General features: G+C 44.1%; 1 protein-coding gene across 1 annotated transcript in view; it reads right to left on the reverse strand.

Moving 5' to 3' along the window:
* The window catches only part of LOC124593967 (exostosin-3-like), a 277,190-nt gene extending 256,495 nt beyond the window's left edge, over nt 1-20,695 (reverse strand). Inside the window, exon 1 of the mRNA XM_047132316.1 lies at nt 20,531-20,695. Within this exon, the coding sequence (XP_046988272.1) occupies nt 20,531-20,695 (165 nt within the window). The remainder of the gene's footprint in view (nt 1-20,530) is intronic.
* Nucleotides 20,696-25,830: the final 5,135 nt, after the last annotated feature.

A 25,830-nucleotide genomic window follows, 5' to 3' on the forward strand; every position in this document is an offset into this window, starting at 1 on the left:
GATCGCTCCCTACACCATGATGCCGGGTGTTGGCCCTGTGTGCCTCGGTCGTATGCAGTCCTGATTGTGGCGCTCACCTGCACGGCGCCAAATACGCATACGGCCATCATTGGCACCAAGGCAGAAGCGACTCTCATCGCTGAAGACGACACGTCTCCATTCGTCCCTCCATTCACGCCTGTCGCGACACCACTGGAGGCGGGCTGCACGATGTTGGGGCGTGAGCGGAAGACGGCCTAACGGTGTGCGGGACCGTAGCCCAGCTTCATGGAGACGGTTGCGAATGGTCCTCGCCGATACCCGAGAAGCAACAGTGTCCCTAATTTGCTGGGAAGTGGCGGTGCGGTCCCCTACGGCACTGCGTAGGATCCTACGGTCTTGGCGTGCATCCGTGCGTCGCTGCGGTCCGGTCCCAGGTCGACGGGCACGTGCACCTTCCGCCGACCACTGGCGACAACATCGATGTACTGTGGAGACCTCACGCCCCACGTGTTGAGAAATTCGGCGGTACGTCCACCCGGCCTCCCGCATGCCCACTATACGCCTTCGCTCAAAGTCCGTCAACTGCACATACGGTTCACGTCCACGCTGTCGCGGCATGCTACCAGTGTTAAAGACTGCGATGGAGCTCCGTATGCCACGGCAAACTGGCTGACACTGACGGCGGCGGTGCACAAATGCTGCGCAGCTAGCGCCATTCGACGGCCAACACCGCGGTTCCTGGTGTGTCCGCTGTGCCGTGCGTGTGATCATTGCTTGTACAGCCCTCTCGCAGTGTCCGGAGCAAGTATGGTGGGTCTGACACACCGGTGTCAGTGTGTTCTTTTTCCTTTTCCAGGAGTGTATAAGTTAGTCAATTTATGAGAGCCATACAGAAAGCAAGGAAGCTTGCGGCTGAAGTTAGGAACAGCTCTAGTCGTAATTCCAGGAGAGCATCCGATGACAGCATCGATCATCTTTAAAAATGTAATGAGGGCTGTACAAATAAAAAAGTTGCGTGAAGAGAATAACCCTCCCACCCATGAACAATGGACCTTGCCGTTGGTGGGGAGGCTTGCGTGCCTCAGCGATACAGATGGCCGTACCGTAGGTGCAGCCACAACGGAGGGGTATCTATTGAGAGGCGAGACAAACGTGTGGCTCCTGAAGAGGGGCAGCTGCCTTTTCAGTAGTTGAAGGGGCAACAGTCTGGATGATTGACTGTTCTGGTCTTGTAACACTAACCAAAACGGCCTTGCTGCGCTGGTACTGCGAACGGCTGAATACACGGGGAAACTACAGCCGTAATTTTTCCCGAGGGCATGCAGCTTTACTGTATGAGAGCTGCATCATACCAGTGTCAGGACTGAAGACCACAACAGCAACAACAAGTTTAATCTATTCTCAACGCAGATGACACCTTGTAAATATGTATCTTCCTTGCAGCGATGAGATTAGTATTCATGTAAGGGAGCTACGGTTTACGGGTGGAGCCCTATACGACAAATCCGTCACCATGACTCTTGTGCCAGATAACTCTTACGGAACTACCGAGTCCTACTTGCTCGTGGCCTTGAGTTGCAAGTGATAACGGAGTTTCAACTTGACGTGCAAACTTTGCCATGTAACTCACTAATCTGCGAAGGGTTTTCTGGGACGTTTCCATGACGAACAGCCGTTCCGCGGATGTTCAAGGGGCTGGCGAGGGGCATGCGGTCTTACCACACAATTCGATTCGTTTCGTTATAACTAAGAAGATAACAACTGAAATGCTGTTTCAAATTATCTTCCACAAAATTTTCAAAAGGTCACACTGAGAGCTCTTAAAAAATGGTTTAAATGGCTCTGATCACTACGGGACTTAACTTCTAAGGTCGTAAGTCCCCTATAACTTAGAACTACTTAAACCTAACTAACCTAAGGACATCACACACATCCATGCCTGAGGCAGGATTCGAACCTGTAACACTGAAAGTACAATCACCGCTGGTTCTCTCAACGAAAGTAAATATAGGTTAGCTGAAGACTTTTTCACAACAGTTAGGTCACAACTGCCAGACGTCAGGCAAGAAGAAACCTCCAGTTATGACCAGATGTTTAGTATACAATCTGGATGTTAATCCGGTTGATGATGAACTCAGGACACCGAGGAATTAAAGTATTTTGGTATAACCATTGCTCCCTCTTCAATGAGTGTCTTGCCAAAGGAAAATTTTAGAACACATAGAAATCAGCAAAAGTCATAGTCCTTAAGAAAAAGAAGGAGGACAAAGATCCTTTCGTCTTCTTTCTTTTATTTTTATGGGACTGCTCTCTACTGATACCAGCAGTAAAACATATCTGTAGATATTGACATTCCTCCTATCAACTTCCTTGTAGAAGGATTTAACAACGGCATATTTGAATCTCTCTGGAAAAATTATCTGAGTAAGTGATGCATTACATATTTCAGAAAAGACCGCGCTTATATCGGAAAAAGTCCTTAGTACTGTGCTGGAAACGCCGTCAAATCCAGAAGAGGTCTTATTTTCGATTGACTATCTACTTTTCTTTATTTCACAATGCTACATTGGTGGGATATTCATATAACTGATTATTATCTTCCTTTTTCAACATTTTGGTTTGATATTATCTTGAAATATTTGTCCCTACGTTTACTACTACATCTGCTACCTGCGATTCATCGTTACTGGTGTCTCTACTTAAATCAGCAGTGGTGTTATGCTGTTTTGTGGCCAGCTGTCCTACCTCCAGCTATACTGCATTCCGTATAGATTTAAGTCTCTTGTCTGCGCTGATGATTTATAACGTAGTGCGCATGTTCATTAATTTTTATGTACTTTTTTTAGTAATTTTCTGATCTAGTTTCTGTAAGATGCAACTACTGCAACATGTTCTCTCGTTCTTGCCGACAGATAAATTTACCTCTAGTGATCGACGGTTTCTCACGTGCCTGTGTAGTGTCCTTGTCTACCTTCACAGCCGAGTGGTCGGCGCAGGTAAGTGAGATGTGGTGGACCAGGGTTCCATTGCCGGCAGTGGCAGGGATTATCCTTTCGTGGGGGGACTGCAACGTGGTGCACTGAGCCTCGTGAGGCCCAAGAGCTGTTTGATACTGGCTCCTGGTCACGAAAACTGACAACGGCCAGCGGATCGATGTGACACTCCACCCCCCAGACCACATCGTTTGGGAGGGGAGGGCACAATGGTCATTGGATACCGATGGTTCTGTGGACAGAGTTTACTTTTAATGTCGTCTCTGATTAGCTTATTCGGAAAACTGTTTTCAGATAATGGTATGAATCTATCATGGAACTGATTAATTTTCTTGTCAACATTTTGTTCATTATAAATATTATCCCCGATAATCTCGTGTGAACAATTCTTAAAAATTTTTGCTCTGAAGTTATTAATTTTTCTACTTTCCACTGAGAAGTATCTATATTGTAAGGAGCTATCTTATCTTTCGTCCTAACTTACAGTACATCTTGATCATAGAGAGGACTTGTTGCTTGGAATTGCTTTGAGCTATGTGAAAGGAAACGTTATAAGTGAGGGTCCTATCGTCTTTATCCACGTGTGTTAAGCTAGCCAGCACCACTTGCACCATTCTGAACGAGGCACTGACTCACTTTGGTTTGGCACCAGAGTGTAAATTTTTTCCTGCATTGAAAGACGATGCTTGCATATGGCTTCAGGTTCTTTTTGTAAGCTAAGTCGTAAGTACAAAGAACCCCAACATGGGAGACTGACTATTATTTGCTTCAACAACAGTGGACAGTGCAAGAGAAGCTCGGCGAGAGGTATGGGAGTAGGTATCGTTTGATGCGGTTCTTTCGTACCGAGAGCTTTTCGTACATCGCAGAACTGCACTGCGCTCGGCTTGATTCACGTGTTTGTTCGCAGATAGTCAGTCACGGGTCGCCCGCGTCGACGAGAGTGAATCATCTTTGCCAGAAAAAGGTATTGTTGGTTTGTCTCACGAAGAGGTAAAAACTTTGACCGGATTCAGCCGATGAGAGCGCTGGGTGGCAGATGGTTCAAATGGCTCTGAGCACTATGGGACTTAACATCGGAGGTCATCAGTACCCTAGAACTAACCTAAGGACATCACACACATCCATGCCTGAGGCAGGATTCGAACCAGAGACCGTAGCAGCAGCGCGGTTCCGGACTGAAGCGCCTGGAACCGCTCTACCACAACGGCCGGCTGGGTGGCAGAGTTCACTTCACTCCCATCATGCTCCGAAACACAGGTGCATTCATCGCTCGTGCCATCCTTTGGTATGGCCAGCAAGCAGCAGCAAACAGTACGTCAGACGTTTTGTCTTGTGTGTGATATGGAAGGAATCAATCTGCAAACTTTGGTGCTGTGGCAGGCAACGAGCATTTCAGGTGCATTCATGCGACTGTTACCTATTGTGCAGGACTTCGTGCACAACGTTTGGAGAGGTGGACTACATAGTGGTGCGGCAACTGTCGTCATAGAAAATCAGGACAGGAGCAGAAATTATTAGCGAGCAAACTAACAAACAACGAATGACTTGTATTTCTCCAAGCGGATGGAGAGTGCATTACAAATAAAGCAGAAAGATTTACAGTCGAGCTATTACAGTGTCACTAGGAGGAAGCTCCCTGAACTAAACACGAACGATGGTGACGTAGCGTAGACGTTCCAAGCGTGAGTAGGACGAGCTTCTGCCGCGTGCCGTCCCATACTGCGGCAGCAGAGGGCGCTCGCAATGCAGATCCACTGGCAGAGTGGTACAGCGGGCGCGCATCATCGGGTCCACAAGATCCGACGCAACCGCTGACAGACGCTTCCAGTTCCGTTGGCATGACGCCTGTGGGGTGCTGTCTATATGTGGTACCATACGATCTCTGATAACATTCATGTTAAGTAACCGGCGTCTTTTTCATGTCGTCTTTTACATGTGGACTTCACATGCACAGTAGTGGGCCTCAGTTCTCATTTTCAGTAGCTTCAGACCGCATGGTGATATGAATCCGTCTTTGCACTAACTAACTGTAAATTCAAGAGACTTACAATCAGTTTCTCTCACTCTCGACTTTGTTTTCAAGCGATATGTCATTTTACTTCTTTTGTAATTCTAAGTTAATTATGTTGTTCAGATGGCATGTTACACATTTCGATTCGATTAATCTAGGTGTAATAACATCAGAGAAAAGGCGGTTATCAGGAGTGCCTCATGGAAGTGCGACGGAGCCGCAGTTACAAACAAACTGAGAACGGGGTCAACAGCAGTTTACGTCTGTTTGTTGGTTACGCTGTCGTAAACCTGAAGGTGTCGTCGTTGAGTTGGTTTAGCACGATACAAGGTGATTTATTCTCAGACAGTACTCCTAATTGGTGTGACGAAGGCAGCTTGTCCTAAACGTAGAAAAATTTAACTGTAACGTTTTAATACAGCTTTAGTAGAGCACTGCATGACACATCGATTAAATATCTAGGCATAACGTTACTGAGCGATATAAAATGGATTGAGCACGTCAGTTTTGCGATAGGGGAGGTGAACGCTCGACTTCGTTTTATTTGGAGACTTCTGGGAAAGTGTATCTCTTCTACAAGGTAGACAGCATAAAGACGGCTAGTGGGATCGATTCTTGAGTACCACTTGAGTGTTTGGGATCTTCACGCTGATGGATTAAAGGAAGGCATAGAAGCAGTTCAGAGGCTGACTCCTGGACTGGTTACCGATAGATTTGACCTACACGCAACTGGAAATCAAATGGAAATCCTGCAGCAAAGGCGACGTTCTTTTCGCGAAGCACTACTCCAGAACTTTAGAGACTCGGTGTTTGAGGCTGACTGCAAAACTATTCTACTGTCAACGACGTATATTTCGTGCAAGGGCCACAAAGATGAGGTGAGAGAAAGCATGGACCTTTCGGAGGCATGAGGGCAGTCGTTTTTCCACAACTCAGTTTTCCAGTGGAATAGCAAAGAAAATGACTAGAGGTGCTACAAGGTACCCTTCGCCATGTACTGTAGGGTGCCTTGCGGTATGTGTGTCCAGATGTAGATGTAGGTGTCTCTTCACGGACAACATGGTCACACTGCACATCCAGTTCGTAAATTATATTGAGTTCCTCATACATTTTGACTTTACAAATCCATTATCTTACGCCATCTTCCTGCAACTGCCAGTCCCACCTCGTGCAGGTGCCTCCACTCATAGTTATATGGGGAAACGTGTCTCTTATACCTACGTTGCATTACATTGCACATTCTTATCCCAAAAGCATTTTAGAAACGTTTTCAGTACGTCCCGTCTTCCAGCTCTCAGATAGTGAAAAAAAGACATTGTAACAGCAAGCTGCTGTTTAGTTACTGGCTGAGTGGTTCCGGTCTTTATCCATTTCCACAAGCCACATATTTTTATTTTCAAAAAGGTTGGTGTCAACAGTTCTGTTTATGTCATGTATCTGATCTTTTTATGTCGTGCATCTGATATTTTTATTATGGAGCTTTATCTTGTCAACGTGAGAAACATATTTTATACGCAATGGAGAATTTGTCCTTACTAGATTACACCGTGTCTCACGCTGGATGATTTACAGTAGGCAGATATCACCTGCGATAAATAAGACAGTTTGACACACAGGTTAATCCTCTAAGAATAGATACTGTGATGTGCATAGATTACTATTCTCACATGGTTTACACCACGCTGGATAATGAAGGTATGAGGCACATTTAAATGCCGGCCGAAGTGGCCGTGCGGTTAAAGGCGCTGCAGTCTGGAACCGCAAGACCGCTACGGTCGCAGGTTCGAATCCTGCCTCGGGCATGGATGTTTGTGATGTCCTTAGGTTAGTTAGGTTTAACTAGTTCTAAGTTCTAGGGGACTAATGACCTCAGCAGTTGAGTCCCATAGTGCTCAGAGCCATTTGAACCACATTTAAATGAGACGACACAAACAGAACAGTCCACACAAGCGAAGTACCAATGACGAATACGTGGCAAAGCCCGAGACTAGTCAGCAAATAAGTAAACACCAGCTTTGCTGTTAAAATGTCTATAGTCCTATAGTATTTAACTTTCGTCAAATGTTTGAGAGGAGCGACATTAGGACTCCGTAGAAATTGTAAAATGAATTTGTGTCCGAATTTTCATAGCCAAACGAAGAGTGGAGAATGGATAAATAAGGCGACGTAAATACCTCCAAGAGTCCCTACCGTAAATGAAATGCGATACATGCCCAAAATTCTACAATGGACAGACAGGCAGAAGTTTTGAAATTAGATACAAAGAACACATTGATGCTTTAAGACTTGGTAACTTGAACAAATCTGCATTTGCAGCCCATATTGTTGAAGAAAACCATTCAGTGAGAAACATTGAGTACAACTTAAAAATTTTACATCTAGTAGAAAAAGGAGCCACCGCAGACTGTATCCTTAATGAACAAAAAGAGTTAGCTAACACCCCTTTCCTGAAAAATTTCCAAAAATTATTTTCCGACCTCCAAAGCAAATAATATTAGTACGCCTATCTGCAGATCAAGTAGCAAATTTATATGTTACTACAATTCTCATGATGCTAAATGTAATTAAATAATGTAACAAAAAAGGAACAACTTTATATTTAATGTAACAGTATCAACTCAAAAAATCAATGTCTCGGTAATAGTGTAAAATGCATTTCAGTTGCGTAAGTGAAAATATTACCCTTTCCAAACATAGGACATCTTCAAATGTTACAATATATCACAGCATCTTTGATACTTATATGTTTTTAAACTATTTGTATGTATCTAAACGTGTGGTGCGTGGTAGAAATCTTCTCAGTAACAAATCTAAAGTGTTCAGTGAGAAAAATTTACGTGTGCAACAATAAGAATGCAGTGGGAATGTATTCACATCTGTTGGACGAATGTTATGAAAACAAACACTCCAAACCGACATTTCACGTAAGTCGCATGCAACGAAAATCTGTAACGCAACCATATGTGCGTGGCGTGCTTGTAATTATGTATTATTTATATTTTAGGACAATTAATCTGTAAAAACCACACCACATGTTATAAGGAAAGCGTGTAAACCGTCTGGAGATGAATCACAACGTTTCGAAAGCGGTAACGGTACCATTTGAATAAAGGAACTTAAATTTGTGGCTCGTTGGTGTCCCAACACCATCAACATTTGTCTTCATATAACGGCCATGGTCTCCAACCATGCCATCATATGGCAAAATTGCAGCAATGTGTGACACTGTCTAGCACACAGTCGGTTTTTGCACAAAGATTTAATTGTTTGAAAGTAGTCAGTGTGATTGAGGAAAAAGTAATTACTGATTGGAGAGAAAAGTTTTGGCCGAATTTTCGTAGACAGACATGAAGGGGAAAGTGGACATATAGGGTATCACATCTTCTGAACAAAATATGATACTAAAAAAAATAAAGCAGTGGATAAATATTTTATGAAATGATATGTCTAAAAAAAGTCAGGGACGCTGCAAAACAGTAGACCGCGAGGCCTACATAATCCACCAGAGGGATATCCTCCAGTATGCTATAAAACTGTAATTTACACTCTGAACTTTAAATTATCAACCGGCACCTCAGTTACTGTACATGATCCCCAGCACGTTCAAAGGACCGTCACATGTTTCTCTAATTGAAATTACATCTTATTTTGAAAAAAATTCAGTAAATCTGTAATCCAGGTAAGTTGTCCCTGATGCACTTCTCCGAGATATCCGGTGGCTGATACGATGTGTTATAAATCGTCGCATTCACCAATCGAGCTCAATGTTTTTAAGCTATTAAACAATGGTACCAATAGATGAAACAACATTTGTCCTTGCACAGATCGGACCTATAACATGCGATTTATCATACTTTTGTAATTGTTTAGTAAGCAGTTTGTGGTTTATCCACACGTTGTTTTCAATGGTGTTACTTTAGAGTAAGTTAAGTCCGTATCCGTAGTGCTTTAAGTGAGCTTTGTCACTCCCAGTTACGATTTAAATGTCAGACTGCGTTGTCAATTGTTTATATTTACTATCTGGGGGTGGGGGGTCATTTATTTCTGAGCACAAACTCTGTACATAATCTTGTATGATCTTCCGTGTGTAATTTGAAAAGAAGTGGCAGCTTACGACCAAAACTCTCGAGACTGCACTATTCATACGATGAGAAAAACTCGTATGAGGGAAGACTCATCTCATATGGGTCCAAAGTATGGTTTTAGTTTCAAACAGATTTTCGTTTCTCGGAGAGTTTTGGTTCCAAGACGACTTACAATTTTCAAGAGACTTTATGTTTCAATGGTTTAGTCTTCGAAAGTATTTCCATTTCAAGAAGAGCCTTTTAACAGTCTAAGTGGATTTTAATTTTCTACTTGCGTTATAGTTTATTATTTTTTTACAGTTGTAGTGATTCTTATGCGACGTAGAACCTCGGCTGTATTCTATTGCACATTAAATTTCACTACTGCTGCCATCAGAAGCGCCGAATTGACGACAAGAACGTTAATTTAGGGACGTGCTACAGCCAACCAAGGCGACCTATCATGAGTTCAAAGTGGGCCAGCATAGGAGGAAGGGCGCCCTGAAAAAATTAAATGAAACAAGGGTTACAAGCTTTTTGGACACTTCGGAAATTTCCGCGACGAGATTTGCTCTCTCCGGCTCCTCGAGACTGAACGCTTCTCTCCCCGATCCAGCACGGTTTTAGAAAGCATCACTCGTGCGAAGCTCTGACTGCCGTTTTCTCACAAGATACCCTGCGAACAATATATGAAGGGCAACAGGCAGATTCTATTTTCCTAGATTTCTGAAAAGCATTTGCCACGGTGCTCCATTCCAGGCTGTTAACGAAGTGCGAGCACACGGAGTCGATTACGTGACAGGCTGGAAGACTTCTTACGCAACAGAACCCAGTACGTTGTCCTCGACTGCGAGTGTTCACAAGAGACGAGGATACCGTCAGCAGTGCCCTAGTGAAGTGTGACGCTACCGCTGTTATCTTTTGAGTACATAAATGAGCTGACGGACAGGGTGAGCAGCAAACGGCGGTTGTTAGCTGATGATGCTGTTGTATACGGGAAAGCGTCGAAGATGAGTGACTGTAGGATACAAGAAGACTTAGATAAAATTTCTAGCTGTTGTGATGAATGGCAATTACCTCAAAGTGTCGTAAAAGGTAAGTTATTGGAGACAAGTAGGAAAAACTATTCCGTAATGTTCTAGTACAATATTAGTAATATTTGTTTGGCGCAGTCTGGTCGATTAAGTATCTAGACGTTACTTTGCAAAACGATATGTAATAGAACGAGTGTGTGGGCACTGCCGTGGGGAAGGCTAATGATGGACTTTGGTTTATTGGGAGCTCATCTGCAACGGAGAATACGTGCAGGTAACTCTTACAAGCCGTTATTGAGTCTTGCTTGAATAGTAGGGATCACTACCAGATCTGGTTAAGGGAAGACATTGAAGAAATTCAGAGGTAGGCTGCCATTTTTGTCACCAGAAAGATCGATCAACACGTAACTGTTTGGGGAGTTGCTTTTGGAACTGAAATGGTATTTCCTGGAGGGAAGACTATTCAGAAAAGTCAGAGGACCGCAATCTGAAGCGAACTGCAGAAAGATGCTAATACCGCCATAGTACATTTCGCGTAAGCAGCGTGAAGGTAAGATGAAGGAGGTATCGTGCAGTGGAATGTAGATAGTCGTTTTTCTCTCATTAGTAATGGTACAAGTTACCCTCCGCCACGCTTCGTAGGGTGAATGACGGAGTATGTATGCAGATGTAGATGTAGAACTCCGGGGGATGATGTCTAACAAATTATTTTTCTCAAACAAAGTAACCTTTCCCTGCATAATAATTATCGTGTTGATACTATGAACTGTCCTGCTCGTTCCATGTTGAATGATTGGTGAATATTGATCATCTTCGTATTTGCGTTCCATTACCAATTTATATGTGTTTTTCATTTTAATGTTGTATATAAACTTGTTATATATGTCATACATGAACTTCATTGCCCTATCATTACACATCTACAGGGCACCATTCCATAATACTAGACTAATCTGGATTTTTTTCCTTCTGCGATTCGCTTTCACTCTGAAGGAAATCGCCATCAAAATAACATAGACAACGTTTTGCTTCATAATACCCATAGATAGGCCATCCTCTCACTTAGGTCCGGATTGAGGGTTCCATTGGTTGAGTGGCGGGAGGGGGGACGGCAGGGACAGGAGGATATCTCAAATTATTTTCTCTCTCTATATATATCTCTCTGTCTCCTTCCTCTGAAATAAATATCACAAATAGGGACAAAGAATCATGTGAAAGTTTTTTAAGTGCGTGATCTGAAACCTACCTTGAGCAGTAAATCAGAGAACCCGCTAGTGGCGATAACTTCTTAGACCTTCTGGTGTCAAACAGACCCGAACTATTTGAAACAGTTAACGCAGAACAGGGAATCAGCCATCATAAAGCGGTTACTGCATCAATGATTTCAGCCGTAAATAGAAATATTAAAAGAGGTAGGAAGATTTTCTGTTTAGCAAAAGTGACGAAACGCAGATTTCAGAGTACTTGACACCTCAACACAAAAGTTTTATCTCAAGTACAGATACTGTTGACGATCAGTGGACAAAGGTCAAAACCAACGTAGAATATGCATTAGATGAGTATATGCCACGCAAGGTCGTAAAAGATGGAAAAGAGCCACCGTGGTACAACAACCGAGTTAGGAAACTGCTACGCAAGCAAAGGGAACTTCACAGCAAACATAAACATAGCCAAAGCCTTGCAGACAAACAAAAATTACACGAAGTGAATTGTAGTACGAGGACGGCTATGCGAGAGGCTTTCAATGAATTCGAAAGTAAAGTTCTTTGTACTGACTTGGCAGAAAATTCTAAGAAAGTTAGTCTTGAGTCAAAGAAATAGGTGGATCAAAACAAAATGTCCAGACACTCTGTGACCAAAATGGTACTGAAACAGAGGATGACAGACTAAAGGCCGAAATACTAAATGTCTTTCTGCAAAGCTGTTTCACAGAGGAAGATTCCACAGTGGTTCCTTCTCTAGATTGTCGCTCAGATGACAAAATGGTAGATATCAAAATAGATGACAGAGGGATAGAAAAACAATTAAAATCGCTCAAAAGAGGAAAGGCCGCTGGACCTGTTGGGATACTAGTTCGATTTTACTCAGAATACGCGAAGGAACTTGCCCCCTTCTTTCAGTGGTGTACCGTAGGTCTGTAGAAGAGCGTAGCGTTCCAAAAGATTGGAAGAGGGCACAGGTCATCCCCGTTTTCAAAAATGAATGTCGAAGAGATGTGCAGAGCTATAGACCTATATCTCTAACGTCGATCAGTTTTGGAACACGTATTATGTTCGAGTATAATGACTTTTCTGGAGACTATAAATCTACTCTGTAGGAATCAGCATGGGGTTCGAAAAAGACGATCGTGTGAAGCCCAGCTCGCGCTATTGCTGCACGAGACTCAGAGGGCCATAGACACGGGTTCCCATGTAGATGCCGTGTTTCTTGACTTCGGCAAGACGTTTGATACAGTTCCCCACAGTCGTTTAATGAACAAAGTAAGAGAATATGGACTGTCAGACCAATTGTGTGATTGGATTGAAGAGTTCCTAGATAACAGAGCGCAGCATGTCATTCTCAATGAAGCGAAGTCTTCCGAAGTAAGAGTGATTTCAGGTGTGCCGCAGGGAGTGTAGTAGGACCGTTGCTATTCAGAATATATATACGAGGGCAGTTCAATAAATAATGCAACACATTTTTTTTCTCGGCCAATTTTGGTTGAAAAAACGGGAAATTTCTTGTGGAATATTTTCAAACATTTCCGCTTCGTCTCGTATAGTTTCATTGACTTCCGACAGGTGGCAGCGCTGTACGGAGCTGTTAAAATGGCGTCTGTAACGGATGTGCGTTGCAAACAACGGGCAGTGATGGAGTTTCTTTTGGCGGAAAACCAGGGCATCTCAGATATTCATAGGCGCTTGCAGAATGTCTACGGTGATCTGGCAGTGGACAAAAGCACGGTGAGTCGTTGGACAAAGCGTGTGTCATCATCGCCGCAAGGTCAAGCAAGACTGACTGATCTCCCGAGTGCGGGCCGGCCGTGCACAGCTGTGACTCCTGCAATGGCGGAGCGTGCGAACACACTCGTTCGAGATGATCGACGGATCACCATCAAACAACTCAGTGCTCAACTTGACATCTCTGCTGGTAGTGCTGTCACAATTGTTCACCAGTTGGGATATTCAAAGGTTTGTTCCCGCTGGGTCCCCCGTTGTCTAACCGAACACAATAAAGAGCAAAGGAGAACCATCTGTGCGGAATTGCTTGCTCGTCATGTGGCTGAGGGTGACAATTTCTTGTCAAAGATTGTTACAGGCGATGAAACATGGGTTCATCACTTCGAACCTGAAACAAAACGGCAATCAATGGAGTGGCGCCACACCCACTCTCCTACCAAGAAAAAGCTTAAAGCCATACCCTCAGCCGGTAAAGTCATGGTTACAGTGTTCTGGGACGCTGAAGGGGTTATTCTGTTCGATGTCCTTCCCCATGGTCAAACGATCAACTCTAAAGTGTATTGTGCTACTCTTCAGAAATTGAAGAAACGACTTCAGCGTGTTCGTAGGCACAAAAATCTGAACGAACTTCTCCTTCTTCATGACAGCGCAAGACCTCACACAAGTCTTCGCACCCAAGAGGAGCTCACAAAACTTCAGTGGACTGTTCTTCCTCATGCACCCTACAGACCCGATCTCGCACCGTCGGATTTCCATATGTTTGGCCCAATGAAGGACACAATCCGTGGGAGGCACTACGCGGATGATGAAGAAGTTATTGATGCAGTACGACGTTGGCTCCGACATCGACCAGTGGAATGGTACCGTGCAGGCATACAGGCCCTCATTACAAGGTGGTGTAAGGCCCTAGCATTGAATGGAGATTACGTTGAAAAATAGTGTAGTGTAGCTAAAAGATTGGGGAATAACCTGGTGTATTTCAATGCTGAATAAAGCAACCCCTGTTTCAGAAAAAAAAATGTGTTGCATTACTTATTGAACTGCCCTCGTAAATGACCTTGTGGATAACATCGGAAGTTCACTGAGGCTTTTTGCGGATGATGCTGTAGTATATCGAGAGGTTGTGACACTGGAGAATTGTACTGAATTGCAGGAGGATCTGTAACTAATTGACGCATGGTGCAGGGAATGGCAATTGAATCTCGATATAGACAAGTGTAATGTGCTGCGAATACGTAGAAAGAGAGATCCTTTATCATTTAGCTACAATATAGCAGGTCAGCAACTGGAAGCTGTTAATTCCATAAGTTATCTGGGAGAAGGCCTTAGGAGTGATTTAAAATGGAATGACCTTATAAAATTAATCGTCGGAAGAGCCAATGCCAGACTGAGATTCATTGGAAGAATACTAAGGAAATGCAATCCGAAAATAAAGGAAGTAGGTTACAGTACGCTTGTTCGCCCACTGCTTGAATACTGCTCACCGGTGTGGGATCCGTACCAGATAGGGTTGATAGAAGAGATAGAGAAGATCCAACGGAGAGTAGCGCGCTTCGTTACAGGATCATTTAGTAATCGCGAAATCGTTACAGAGATGATAGATGAACTCCAGTGGAAGATCCTGCAAGAGAGACGCTCGGTAGTTCGGTACGGGCTTTTGTTGAAGTTTCGAGAACATACTTTCACCGAGGATTCATGCAGTGTATTGCTACCTCCTACGTATATCTCGCGAAGAGACCATGAGGTTAAAATCAGAGAGATTAGAGCCCACACAGAGGCATACCGACAATACGAGGATGGAATAGAAGGGAGAACCGATGGAGTACCCTCCGCCATACACCGTCAGGTGGCTTGCAGGGTATGGATGTAGATGTAGATATCATATGTTTCATTAGCACTTAGTACATCTCGTTATCATGACGTCCAATAAATAACAGTTGAGAAGAATACACCAGCTCAAAAACACACTTCTGAAAATTCGAGCAGTCTGTGAGTCATGTGATTAGTGAGCGAACTAAAACTGCAAGAAAGTTTGACAACTCTGATAACGTCGTATTTTACACGATACAAAATCGAGGTGAGAACTGAGCATCGTCAGTACAGACTAGACACTGTGACTCTGGCCACTTGGACGCGGCACAGAGGTGAGATTGGGTAGATGATGGACGGGGCGCGGGATCGGTCATGCCCTCCATCACACAGAACTGTTCCTTTCTTCGATTCGCGCCTGCGACCTCGCTGTGGAGGGGTGGAGCTTAGCTCGAGTCCGTAACTGGGAAACATTGAGTTGTTGCCACTGGCTGACTGACTGATTTTCTTTTTTCATTGGTCCACTTTTATCATGAAACCCAAACTTTACAATTGATACTGGGCAAGACAAAGAAAAGTCGTAGTAATACATTGTATTAGCGACTATTAAGGAAATTAAAATTAAGTACCTCTTCTTAGAATTTAAAGTTTGAGTAACATTTTTGTTACATATTCCGAAATTCTTTTACAGCATAGAAACAGTGCTCTATTAGAAACGCCGTTTGTTTAATTTTAAGTATTGGATATGTAGCAATTTTCATTTCCTATGGTATCTTATTGGGTAATATATCACCAGCGATAATTATACTCCTCTGGAAGGCTGTTGTTCTGTGATATTTTTTGTGTATATTTCGTTTCCCTAGTACAATAGTTTAGCACATTTGCTTTCAGTAGTAGTTTGCCTGTTTGAAAGAGGTAGTATCCAGCGAAAAAGATAGTTTGATAAATGAATAAGGTGTTCTGAATGTTCAGAACACCGAACTTAGTAAAATATGGCTTGCAGGACCCCCTGTTTTTAAAGCCACAGATTATTCTTAGAGCTCTTTTTTGGGTTATAAAAATCTTTAAGCTGTGAGTAGAGGATCCCCAGAAAATGATCCCATATCGAAGCAGTGAGTGGAACTGCACATAGTATGCCTGCAGAACTGTTGTTCTGCTTGTCGTAGACTTTAATATTCTTCGACCATAGGACACGGATGAGAGTTTCCTAGGCAAGTTACTTATATGTGTCCCACTTAAAGTTCTGCTTAAAACACAGACCAAGGAACTTTGCATACACTTTCTACAGTATCATTTTTTAATCGTGATTGAGTTAACATTTGATTAGATGGAGGGAATAAAGGAAAGGTTCCTTATGTATTCTGTATTTACATTGACAACTGTCTCTTCTTCATTAATTGGTTGTGAATCACTCTCCATGTTTCATACCTCTTGATGCAGCCTTGTCTAGTACTAATTTTGTCTTATTTTATTAGTCTTGTTTATTAATGGAAACTGTTATGTAGGCATGCTATTCCTATTTTGTGCTAAAGTTTTTCCTGTCAACTTCATTGTTATTTATGTACTGTTCAGTTTTTACTATTTCATTGCAAAGATGTCACTCACTGTATGTTTCTACTTCACTCTAGGTGTGTTACTTCTCTTCCAATGTTGTCTACTAACATTTAAATTATTTGGTGATAATACTCAGTAAATGTCTGAAGATGGCCTTGTAAGCCGAAAACCGGTCAGCAATAAAAGTAATATTGTAGAACAAAAGAAAACTGGTGCTTTTCATTTATTATTATAATGTTGTTCTACCAAGAACCGACGGAAGATTCTGTTAATATGAAAATTGATACACTCAGCTTTTTCAGTACTGATAATGCGCTTATCTTTAGTGTCACGGGTTCTTCGAAACGATGGAGCTACGATGATTTTGGCAGAGCAGAAGAGACATGCGTCGATTAAGCTACAAAGCGTAGAAACAAATGCGGAACTACGTACAACTTCTTCTCTTTTCTTTCTAAGTGGCGAACACATGTGCTCAATTTTATCCAACTCCCACCAGCACTGGTGGAGCCCCTCTGAGTGTGCGGAATTGGGCACGATTTTTATTTTTTTATCCCAGAAACACGAATTGAAGCGCGCAAATTATACTAACGTTTCCATTTGGTTTTATCAGAAACTGCACGCGCTGATAACGTTGCTCGACTAACAGTTCTAGGAGCGATAACACTCGGTGTCCGGGAAGTGGCCTTGGCGTGATGGAGTCATGGTCTTTTCCTGTTGTTGTCTTATTAACGCCGTAGCTTGTACTGCATTTAGTTAATATCAACTGTAAAACAAGTATACCTGTTGAACAGCTAGTACTGTTTATCTAGAGCAAGAGAGTACAAGCCTTCTTTGCGAGTTAAGACGCTGTTAAGAATCATGTTCCGCAAATCCAATTATGAAGGGGACTGTCGGGGCAGTTCAACGAGTCAGATAGTACACTAAAAGGCAGAGGGAGGAACTGAACGCTGCGTCCCTAGCGTATACTGGGAACCGAGAGCTAGTCTAGTCACACTGGCGGTCCTGCGAATTACTTGTAGCTTACTTTAACTATAAGTGTAACAAGGAAAACTAAACTTTCAAAAAGCACGCTACTCTTTACTCTGTGGTGCTATGCTTCTGTTGTTACGTAATGATTAATGTTATGTAATGAGCATTTATATAACTCTATGCAGAATGACGTCGGCTGCCTATGTACTGGCAAAGCCAAACTCTCCCCAACACATGTATTAGGCATACGACGAACCTCCACCACTGACTATGCTCCTGGCATTTATCATAGCTCATACACCATACACATTCACAATAAGCACTAAGATACTCTTAGAACATTTGTGTATTCTATAATACCGTCATTCTGAATGTAATTTGCAATTTATACCTCTACGATTACACACTATACACACAGTTCGCAAACCAGTCTGCTATGCACGGCAGAGTGTACTTGGCATTGCATCTCATGTTAGCGTTTCTTTCCGTTCCAGTGACTGGAACAACGACCGCTTACGTGCCCCTTTGCGTGCTGTAAATTAGTCTGACTCTGTCTTCCTGTAGGCAGCAATACGTATGGCGCTCTGGAAGCCTCATTTAACAGCGGCTCTTGAAATGTGGCGAGTCGACTTTTGCAGAATGTTTGGCGTCTGTCTCGAAGAGTCCGCCGGTTGAAGTTTCTCACCGAATCTACCATGCTCTCCTGTTTGTGAAACAGTGACCACCTGCGAGGTCATTCTCTGTATGAGTCCACTATGTCCCGTCTGTCTTACCAGATAAGCGTGGCACACAGCTGGACACTGCTCCAGAGCGAAAAGTGCGAGTAACTTGTAGCAGACCGACTGCATTTTCGCGTCCTACCAGTGAAGCCAGATCTGACACGCGTTACCTACAACACGGCGTTCCTGTGACCGTGCTACTTCAGATCCCGACAATCTGTTACATGTAGGAGTTTGTCTGAGCTGGAGAATCGTAATTGTCGATCACCGATTTCAACGTCATAGGACACTACGGTGTTTTTTTTTTTTCGATTTGGTGGGGGATACTTCAACTGTCACAAAGTGATTCCCTCCGCCCCCCCCCCCCTTCATCTCTTCTATTCCTTCTATTCCACTCGCAAAGGGCGTGGGGGGGGGGGGGGGGTGGAAGATTGTTGTCGGTAGGCCTCTGTATCAGCTCCAACTTTTGAATTTTCCTCCGTGGTCGTTTCGCGAGATGTGAGTGGAAGGAACTAATATGATACGATATGGCAGTACCTGTGTTGTTAAGAAGTACGAAGCAATGTTCCTTCTGATACTGAAGCACTTCATGGCGATACTCCAGAAATAACAGTTACATTTGTCAATTTTGTTCCATTAAAAGCAAAGTATCGAAAGCAGTCGCAAATCTGCTCGGATACTCGCTAACGTGTTAGTTTGTTCACTAAACTGCAGTGCGGGACGGCATCAGATGCCTTGCTGAAGTCAAGCCGGCCGCGGTGGCCGAGCGGTTCTAGGCGCTTCAGTCCGGAACCGCGCGACTGCTACGGTCACAGGTTCGAATCCTGCCTCGGACATGGATGTGTGTGATGTCCTTAAGTTAGTTAGGTTTAAATAGTTCTAAGTTCTAGGGGACTGATGACTTCAGATGTTAAGTCCCATAGTGCTCAGAGCCTTCCTGAAGTCAACCTGAGAAGCGTCGTCTACAGCGCTGTGGATCTCATGGAGGAACAAAGCGAGCTGAGTTTCGCAAGACCTCTGCCTGCGAAATGCATGTTGGTTTTTTGGTTTTTATAGATGAGGTTTTCGCTCTCCAAGAACGTCGTGATGCATGAGCGTAAAACGTGTTGCATAATTCCACAACAGACTGATGTCAACATAAAGGCCCGTAATTGTGTACATCCGTTCTACGATCCTTCTCAAAAATGAGAATTATCTGCGCTTTTTTCCAGTCGCTATGCAACTTTCGGTTCTCCATCGATCTACTATAAACTGCTTCTATAAGGGGAGCAAGTTCTTCCGCATAATCTTTGTGCAACAGAATGATACAGGTGCCTCGTACGGTCCCGATGCCTGATCACTAATAAGCGATTGTAGTTGCTTTTGTATTCCGCGATCCGTTATCTCAGTATGTGCCATTTCGGCGTCTTTACGACGACTAAAAGGAGGGGCCGTGTTACGACCTTTCGTAGTGCCATTATTTCGTAAGAGGGAATTCAGTACTTGGCCTTCGTTGTCTGAAATGTTCTGTTTCGGTGCCAGTATGCTCGCTGAGTGAATGAGTAGAGGATTTCGAACCGCTTACTAATTCTAAAAAAGCCCGAAACCTGTTCCAGGTTTTTCTCAGAGTTGCTGGCAAAATTTCACTTCAAAACGTGCTGAACACCTTCTGATTGTTCACCTTGCGCTCATCTTTGTGAGAACTGAATCAACATTTCTGCAACTTTTTCATCAGACATTTCATCAGTATAGCTAACTGCATCATTTGCTAGACACCTGAGGTTAACACCGTTATTGTCTGGAAGGTCGTTAATATGCGACAGGAACGGCGATGTCCACGGCACACTTTGTTAGATCACACTTGAAGTCACATCTGTCAATGACTCAAATCCAATAAAACGTGTTGCTTCCTCCGTAACAACAAATCTTGAATCCAGTCACAAATTTCACTTGATACGCTCGTAGTTTTGTCAACAAATGTCAGTGTGGTGCCGAGTGAAATCCTATTGGTAAGTCAAGAAATACTAGTTGAGTTGCATTTTTGATAAGGGATGTACGTTAAAACTGTAGCAGACAAGTTCTTCTCGAGAGAATATGCAGCTGTATTGATATTTAAATCATTCACATTTATTCTTCAGTCTCAGATGCACACTTAATTACGTGGTATGTTTAGATCAGTCTCGATCATCTTCAGATAGAAGTAGTAGCGTCAACAACTCGTCTCGTCTATTCAGAACGTCTTATCAGAACAATAACACTACTTAAATCTGAAGATGATCGAGAGTGGTCGAAACACGTCACATACTTGAGAATATGAATCGAAGACGGAAGAATAAATGAGAGTTATTATTTAGAAGTATGTTGAATACGGGGATAATGTAGACCTCGGAATACTGTCCATATCTGTCTGTCTGTTCTCACAACCGAGATTTGGACCTTTGCACTACCACGTTAGAGTGTCGGCACTGTCCTACCTGCAAGACAGGGTCGCTCCACGTAGAACCGAACCCGTAGTAGACACACAGCAGCAGCAGCAGCGCTCCGGCGGCGAGCACCCAACGGGACGGCAGCCGGAGGCGGCGCTGCGCCTGGGGGCGGTGGTGGGGGCGGAGGTCGCGCTGCGGCCCGCCGGGCTCCATGGCGGCGACTGCGCGTCCGGCTCGCCCTACCTCCGTATCACCTGCCGCCCCTTATCGCGACCTGCTGCTCCTTATCACCTGCTGCCCGCTTATCATCCGCTTCGGGTACACCTGCGGCTTCGCAACGGTACCACAGCTGTACTCTGGTTGTGACGCGTCATACAGGACGGAGGGCGCACGGCGTTTGTCCCTGACTGCGTCCAGCCGCAGACGGCTTCGCAGAGCGCCACCCTCGTGCAGTCCTGACCGCCATTCGCTTGTAGGCTTTGGCGGCCAATTTTACGCGACCGAGAAAGCCACAATATTACAGTGCAATATTTACGCACGGCACGTGTCAGTTTGTACTCTGCTTCGTAGCGCACATGGCGGCGATCGCTGATACAGAACTTGCAATGAAACTGCAATTTTGACGTGATGCAAAAATAAAAGTAAGAGGAAGCGGCGACGAGTTGCACAGGAGTTCTACACACAATCATATACCTGGTGATCAAAATGTCAGCATAAATTTGAAAACTGAATAAATCACGGAATAATGTAGATAGAGAGGTACAAATTGACACACATGGTTGGAATGACATGGGGTTTTATTAGAACCATAAAAATAGAAAAGTCCAAAAAAGTCCGACAGCAATAATTAGCATAACAAAGTAAGACAAAGCAAAGATGATGTTCTTTACAGGAAATGCTCAATATGTCCACCATCATTCCTCAACAATAGCTGTAGTCGAGGAATAATGTTCTGAACAGCACTGTAAAGCAGATCCGGAATTATGGAGACGCATTGGCGTCGGATGTTGTCTTTCAGCATCCCTAGAGATGTTGGTCAATCACGATACACTCGCGACTTCAGGTAACCCCAAAGCCAATAATCACACAGACTGGGGTCTGGAGACCTGGGAGGCCAAGCGTGACGAAAGTGGCGGCTGAGGAGACGATCATCACCAAGCGACGCGCGCAAGAGATCTTTCACGCGTCTAGCAATATGGGGTAGAGCACCATCCCGCATAAACATCATACGTTCCAGCAGGTGTTTATCAGCTAGGCTGGGTATGATGCGATTCTGTAACATATCGGCGTACCTCTCACCCGTCACGGTAAAAGTTACAAAACCAGAATCACGCATTTCCTCGAAGAAAAAACGTCCGATGACGATAGATGTGGTAAATCCAACACATACCGTGACTTTCTCGTCGTGCAATGAAGTTTCCACGACAGTTCTAGGATTTTCGGTAGCCAAAATTCTGCAATTGTGGGCGTTGACAGACCCTCGGAGCGTGAAATGAGCTTCGTCGGTCCACAACACGTTACTCAACCAATCGTCATCTTCTGCCGTCTTTTGAAACGCCCACACCGCAAATGCCCTCCGCTTCACTAAATCGCCAGGTAACAGTTCATGATGCCGATGGAGTTTGTGCGGATAGCATCGGAGGGTACGCCTCAGTGCCAACCAAACAGTACTGCATGGAATGCCGGTGCGACGTTCGACAGCACGAGCGCTGACTTCCCCGTGCGCAGTCGAACCCGCTACAGTCTCCATTTCTTCCTGAACTGTCTCAGCAGCATTACGCCTTGTGCTCGGTCAGGTACTACGGCGTCTATCGTCTAAACAACCCGTGGCTTCGAACTTCGAAATCATTCTCGCCACAGCTGCATTTGTCAACGGACCTTTACCCGTTCGAATGCCCTTCCTATGGCGATAGGATCGTAACGCTGAACTAGCAGATTCCCCATTCTGATGATACAGCTTCACTAAAAGTGCCTTTTCAGGTAACGTCAACATGCTGCGACTGCTGGCGCATCTGATTATCTTTCTCATTACAGCTCCTTTTATACACGATTGTCATGCGCAGTCACTGACGTTTTGCTGTCCAGCGCCATCTGTCGGGCATTTTGTGAACTTTTTTTTGTTCTAATAAAACTCCATGCCATTCCAACCATGTGTGTCAATTTTCACCTCTCTATCTGTTATTCCGTGGTTTATTAAGCTTTTAAGTTTATACTGTCTTTTTGATCACCCGATATTTACATCTACAGCTACATCCCTCTGCCAGGCACTTTATTGTGAATAGCAGAATAATCACGTAGATGTAGATGTAGATGTAGATCTACAGCGACACTTTGTAAATCATACTTAAGTGCCAGGCAGAGGGTCTACCGAACTACCCTCACTCTAATTTTCTATTATTCCTCTTTTGAACAGCAAGCGGGAAAAGCGAACAACTATATGCCTGGTACAGAAGTATGAAACCGTAATTAGGTTGCAATAACTATACGTCTGTAGTCTGAAACTGATAAACAATATTCGTATGGCGTATCAGTTGTTTACTCGTCCATAAATAATGAAGTCTTGGCAAGAACTGCTGTATGTTGCACAAGCTCATCCTTAAATTTTATAATATATTGCACAGTATACTGAGCGAGTATCGATATTTTTGAAGGTCAAGAGTCTTCATCAGCACACAGGGTGAAGAAAAACTGTCACATTTGGCTGTCGGTATGCGATTCCTCTTCCAAATCCAAGACAGATATGTATGTAGCAAAACAGTGGCCTGCCAATAGGTTTGATAGAAACGCGATTTAAAAAAAACGAGGTTCTGGTAACACTGTAACAGCATGCAGCGTAGAGAAGAACAGGTAGCATGAACTCTGAACTGTGTCACACATGTCCCATCACGTCAGTGACAAAATTGGAAATTTGTTCTAGGGTCTGGGACCAAACTGGTGAGGTCATCGTTCCCTAAGCTTACACGCTACTTTATTTAACTTAAACTAACTCACGTTAATGACAACATACACACACCCATGCCCGAGAGAGGACTCGAACATCAGACGGGGACAACCGCACGGATCGTGACAAGGTACCCTAGACCGCTCGGCTACCCCGCGCAGCCTCGTCTGTCTGACGAGACAATGACTTATAGAATGTATATGCAGTCTCGTTGATTTTCGAATCGTATTCGCGAAAAATGTCTTTCCTTCTTTTTTTATATCCTGTTATCCAGTTTACACCTCCACAGTGCAAAGTCATGTGTATTTATTTCTGTTACTGTTATCTTTATACAAACATTAAGACATAACATGAGCATCTTACAGACATAAACGACCGCTTTGTCTCCTCAGTAACAAGGATAAAGTCAATAGAAAGTAATAGTCGATACAGTAACATCGTCTCTTTGTAATGAAGTACAAATCACACAAGGGATGGGCTACACCATATTGCACGTCAAGGTACACAGAATAATTCCATTCTGTACGTTTGACGTCCAGGCTTATATTCACAGAACCGGTGCGTACACGTACGAAGAACGTTCGCTTTAGAGAAGATGTTCAAAGCGGCCATCTTGCATTTGTAAACACCTCGCCACTCGCTGGATCATAATCTCCTGAAGCCTATGCAGCTCGCCTGCATTCATTATTGCCGAAGAGGGATGTACACGAGCTATTAGGTCGCGTATACCCATGGCTGGGGTACTATAAACTTGTTCCTTTGAAGTGGTCCCACAAATAAAAATATAGTGGATTAAGGTCCGGGGAACGTCGAGACCAGAACACTGGATCTAGAAGACCAACCCATCCCCCCTGGAAACGCTTCAGTTAAATAGTTACGCACATTCATTCATAAGTGTGGCGCTGCACCATCATGCTGAAGCCATAGCTGTCGCGTAAGAGGAAGTGGAACGTTTTATGGGACTTAACATCCGAGGTCATCAGTCCCCTAGAACTTAGAACTACTTAAACCTAACTAGCCTAAGGACATCACACACATCCATGCCCGAGGCAGGATTCGAACCTGCGACCGTAGCGGTCGCGCGGTTCCAGACTGAACCGCTTAGGACCGCTCGGCCACACCGGCCAGCGGGGTGGCGAGGGCGGGGGGTGGAGGTGATGGTGGGGGGATTCAGCTCGTCCAGTAATGGGTAAGGGCCCTAAAGCATTCCTCCCAAGATTCTAGCCCACAGGTTCAAGCCAAAGCGTTCCTGAAAGCTACGTTCAGTGGTGACATACGGGTTGTATTCCGACCAATAATGGCTGTCTTGGAGGTTGAAAATGCCTTCACGAGTGACGGTAGACTCGTCAGTCCATATCACGTCATTTATAAAATGTTTGTGGTCTTCCATTTCGTGCAAAAGCCGTTCACAAAACTATAGTCCTCGAATCCTGTTTTCTGGCCACTGATGTTGCGTAGAAGTGTAATGCTATAGCTGCATTTCTTCACTCTGCAAGACTTCAACAAATCTGGAACTCCCTTGCAATGTCACGGATACTTTACCGAGGTGACTGGTGAACGGTTTCAAGAATTGCGTGCTGTTTGTGGAATATGTCTCGTCCTTGGACGACCTCTGTCTAGTACTTGTGGACGAAGATTACCAGTTTCGCGAAGGTGTTTCTCCAGGCTACGAAAATTATTCTTATAAGGTTGTTGCCTTTGGGGGTTCCATGTAGCATACACACGAGCAGCAGCGACGGCGGCTTGGTTACCGGATGCACCCAGCGCAAAAAGCATATCGACGTATTAATAGTTTGTGTAGTCCATGGGGAAGCCGACCTATACCCTAAAGTTGACAGCGCTAGTTATGGCGGTGAACTGCATGGTTACTAGACACATCGAAGCAGTTTAATCGATCCCACTGTCATGTGATGGGCTATTGTCATGTGATCAAGTGATGTCCTGCTTATAAACGACGAAAACCAAGGAACGGACATCTGAAAATGAAGAGGGGAACTGAGGATGACTCGAACCACAGCTGCCGGGTAGATGGTAGCCTGTCCGAGCAGTCTAATCAGTGAGCTGCGACGGCTGGTACGGCGTTGCGGGGTGATGCAGGCTTCTCTGTACATTCCGACCCGGTGGAGACTGTGAGAGTGTTGCCAGATCCTCGTTCTCATACTCGTGTTTTCAAAATGCATCCGATCTGATTTTTTAAATAAACTTTTGTCTTGATTCTGTATGAGGAATCGAATGTCGACTTCCAAGTGCGGTGTCTTTTGTTCGACCTTTACTGCGCAAACCGTGAATACAGTTCTCAGGCCGTCTATAGTATTGTACAATACTGGCTATTGTGCAATCAATACTGAGCATCAAAGAATCACTTTAAACCTAGTCTTGTGCTTGAGAACTACTCACGCCAAACCTA

Source organism: Schistocerca americana, chromosome 2, assembly GCF_021461395.2.
Source record: "Schistocerca americana isolate TAMUIC-IGC-003095 chromosome 2, iqSchAmer2.1, whole genome shotgun sequence".
NCBI lineage: Eukaryota > Metazoa > Arthropoda > Insecta > Orthoptera > Acrididae > Schistocerca > Schistocerca americana.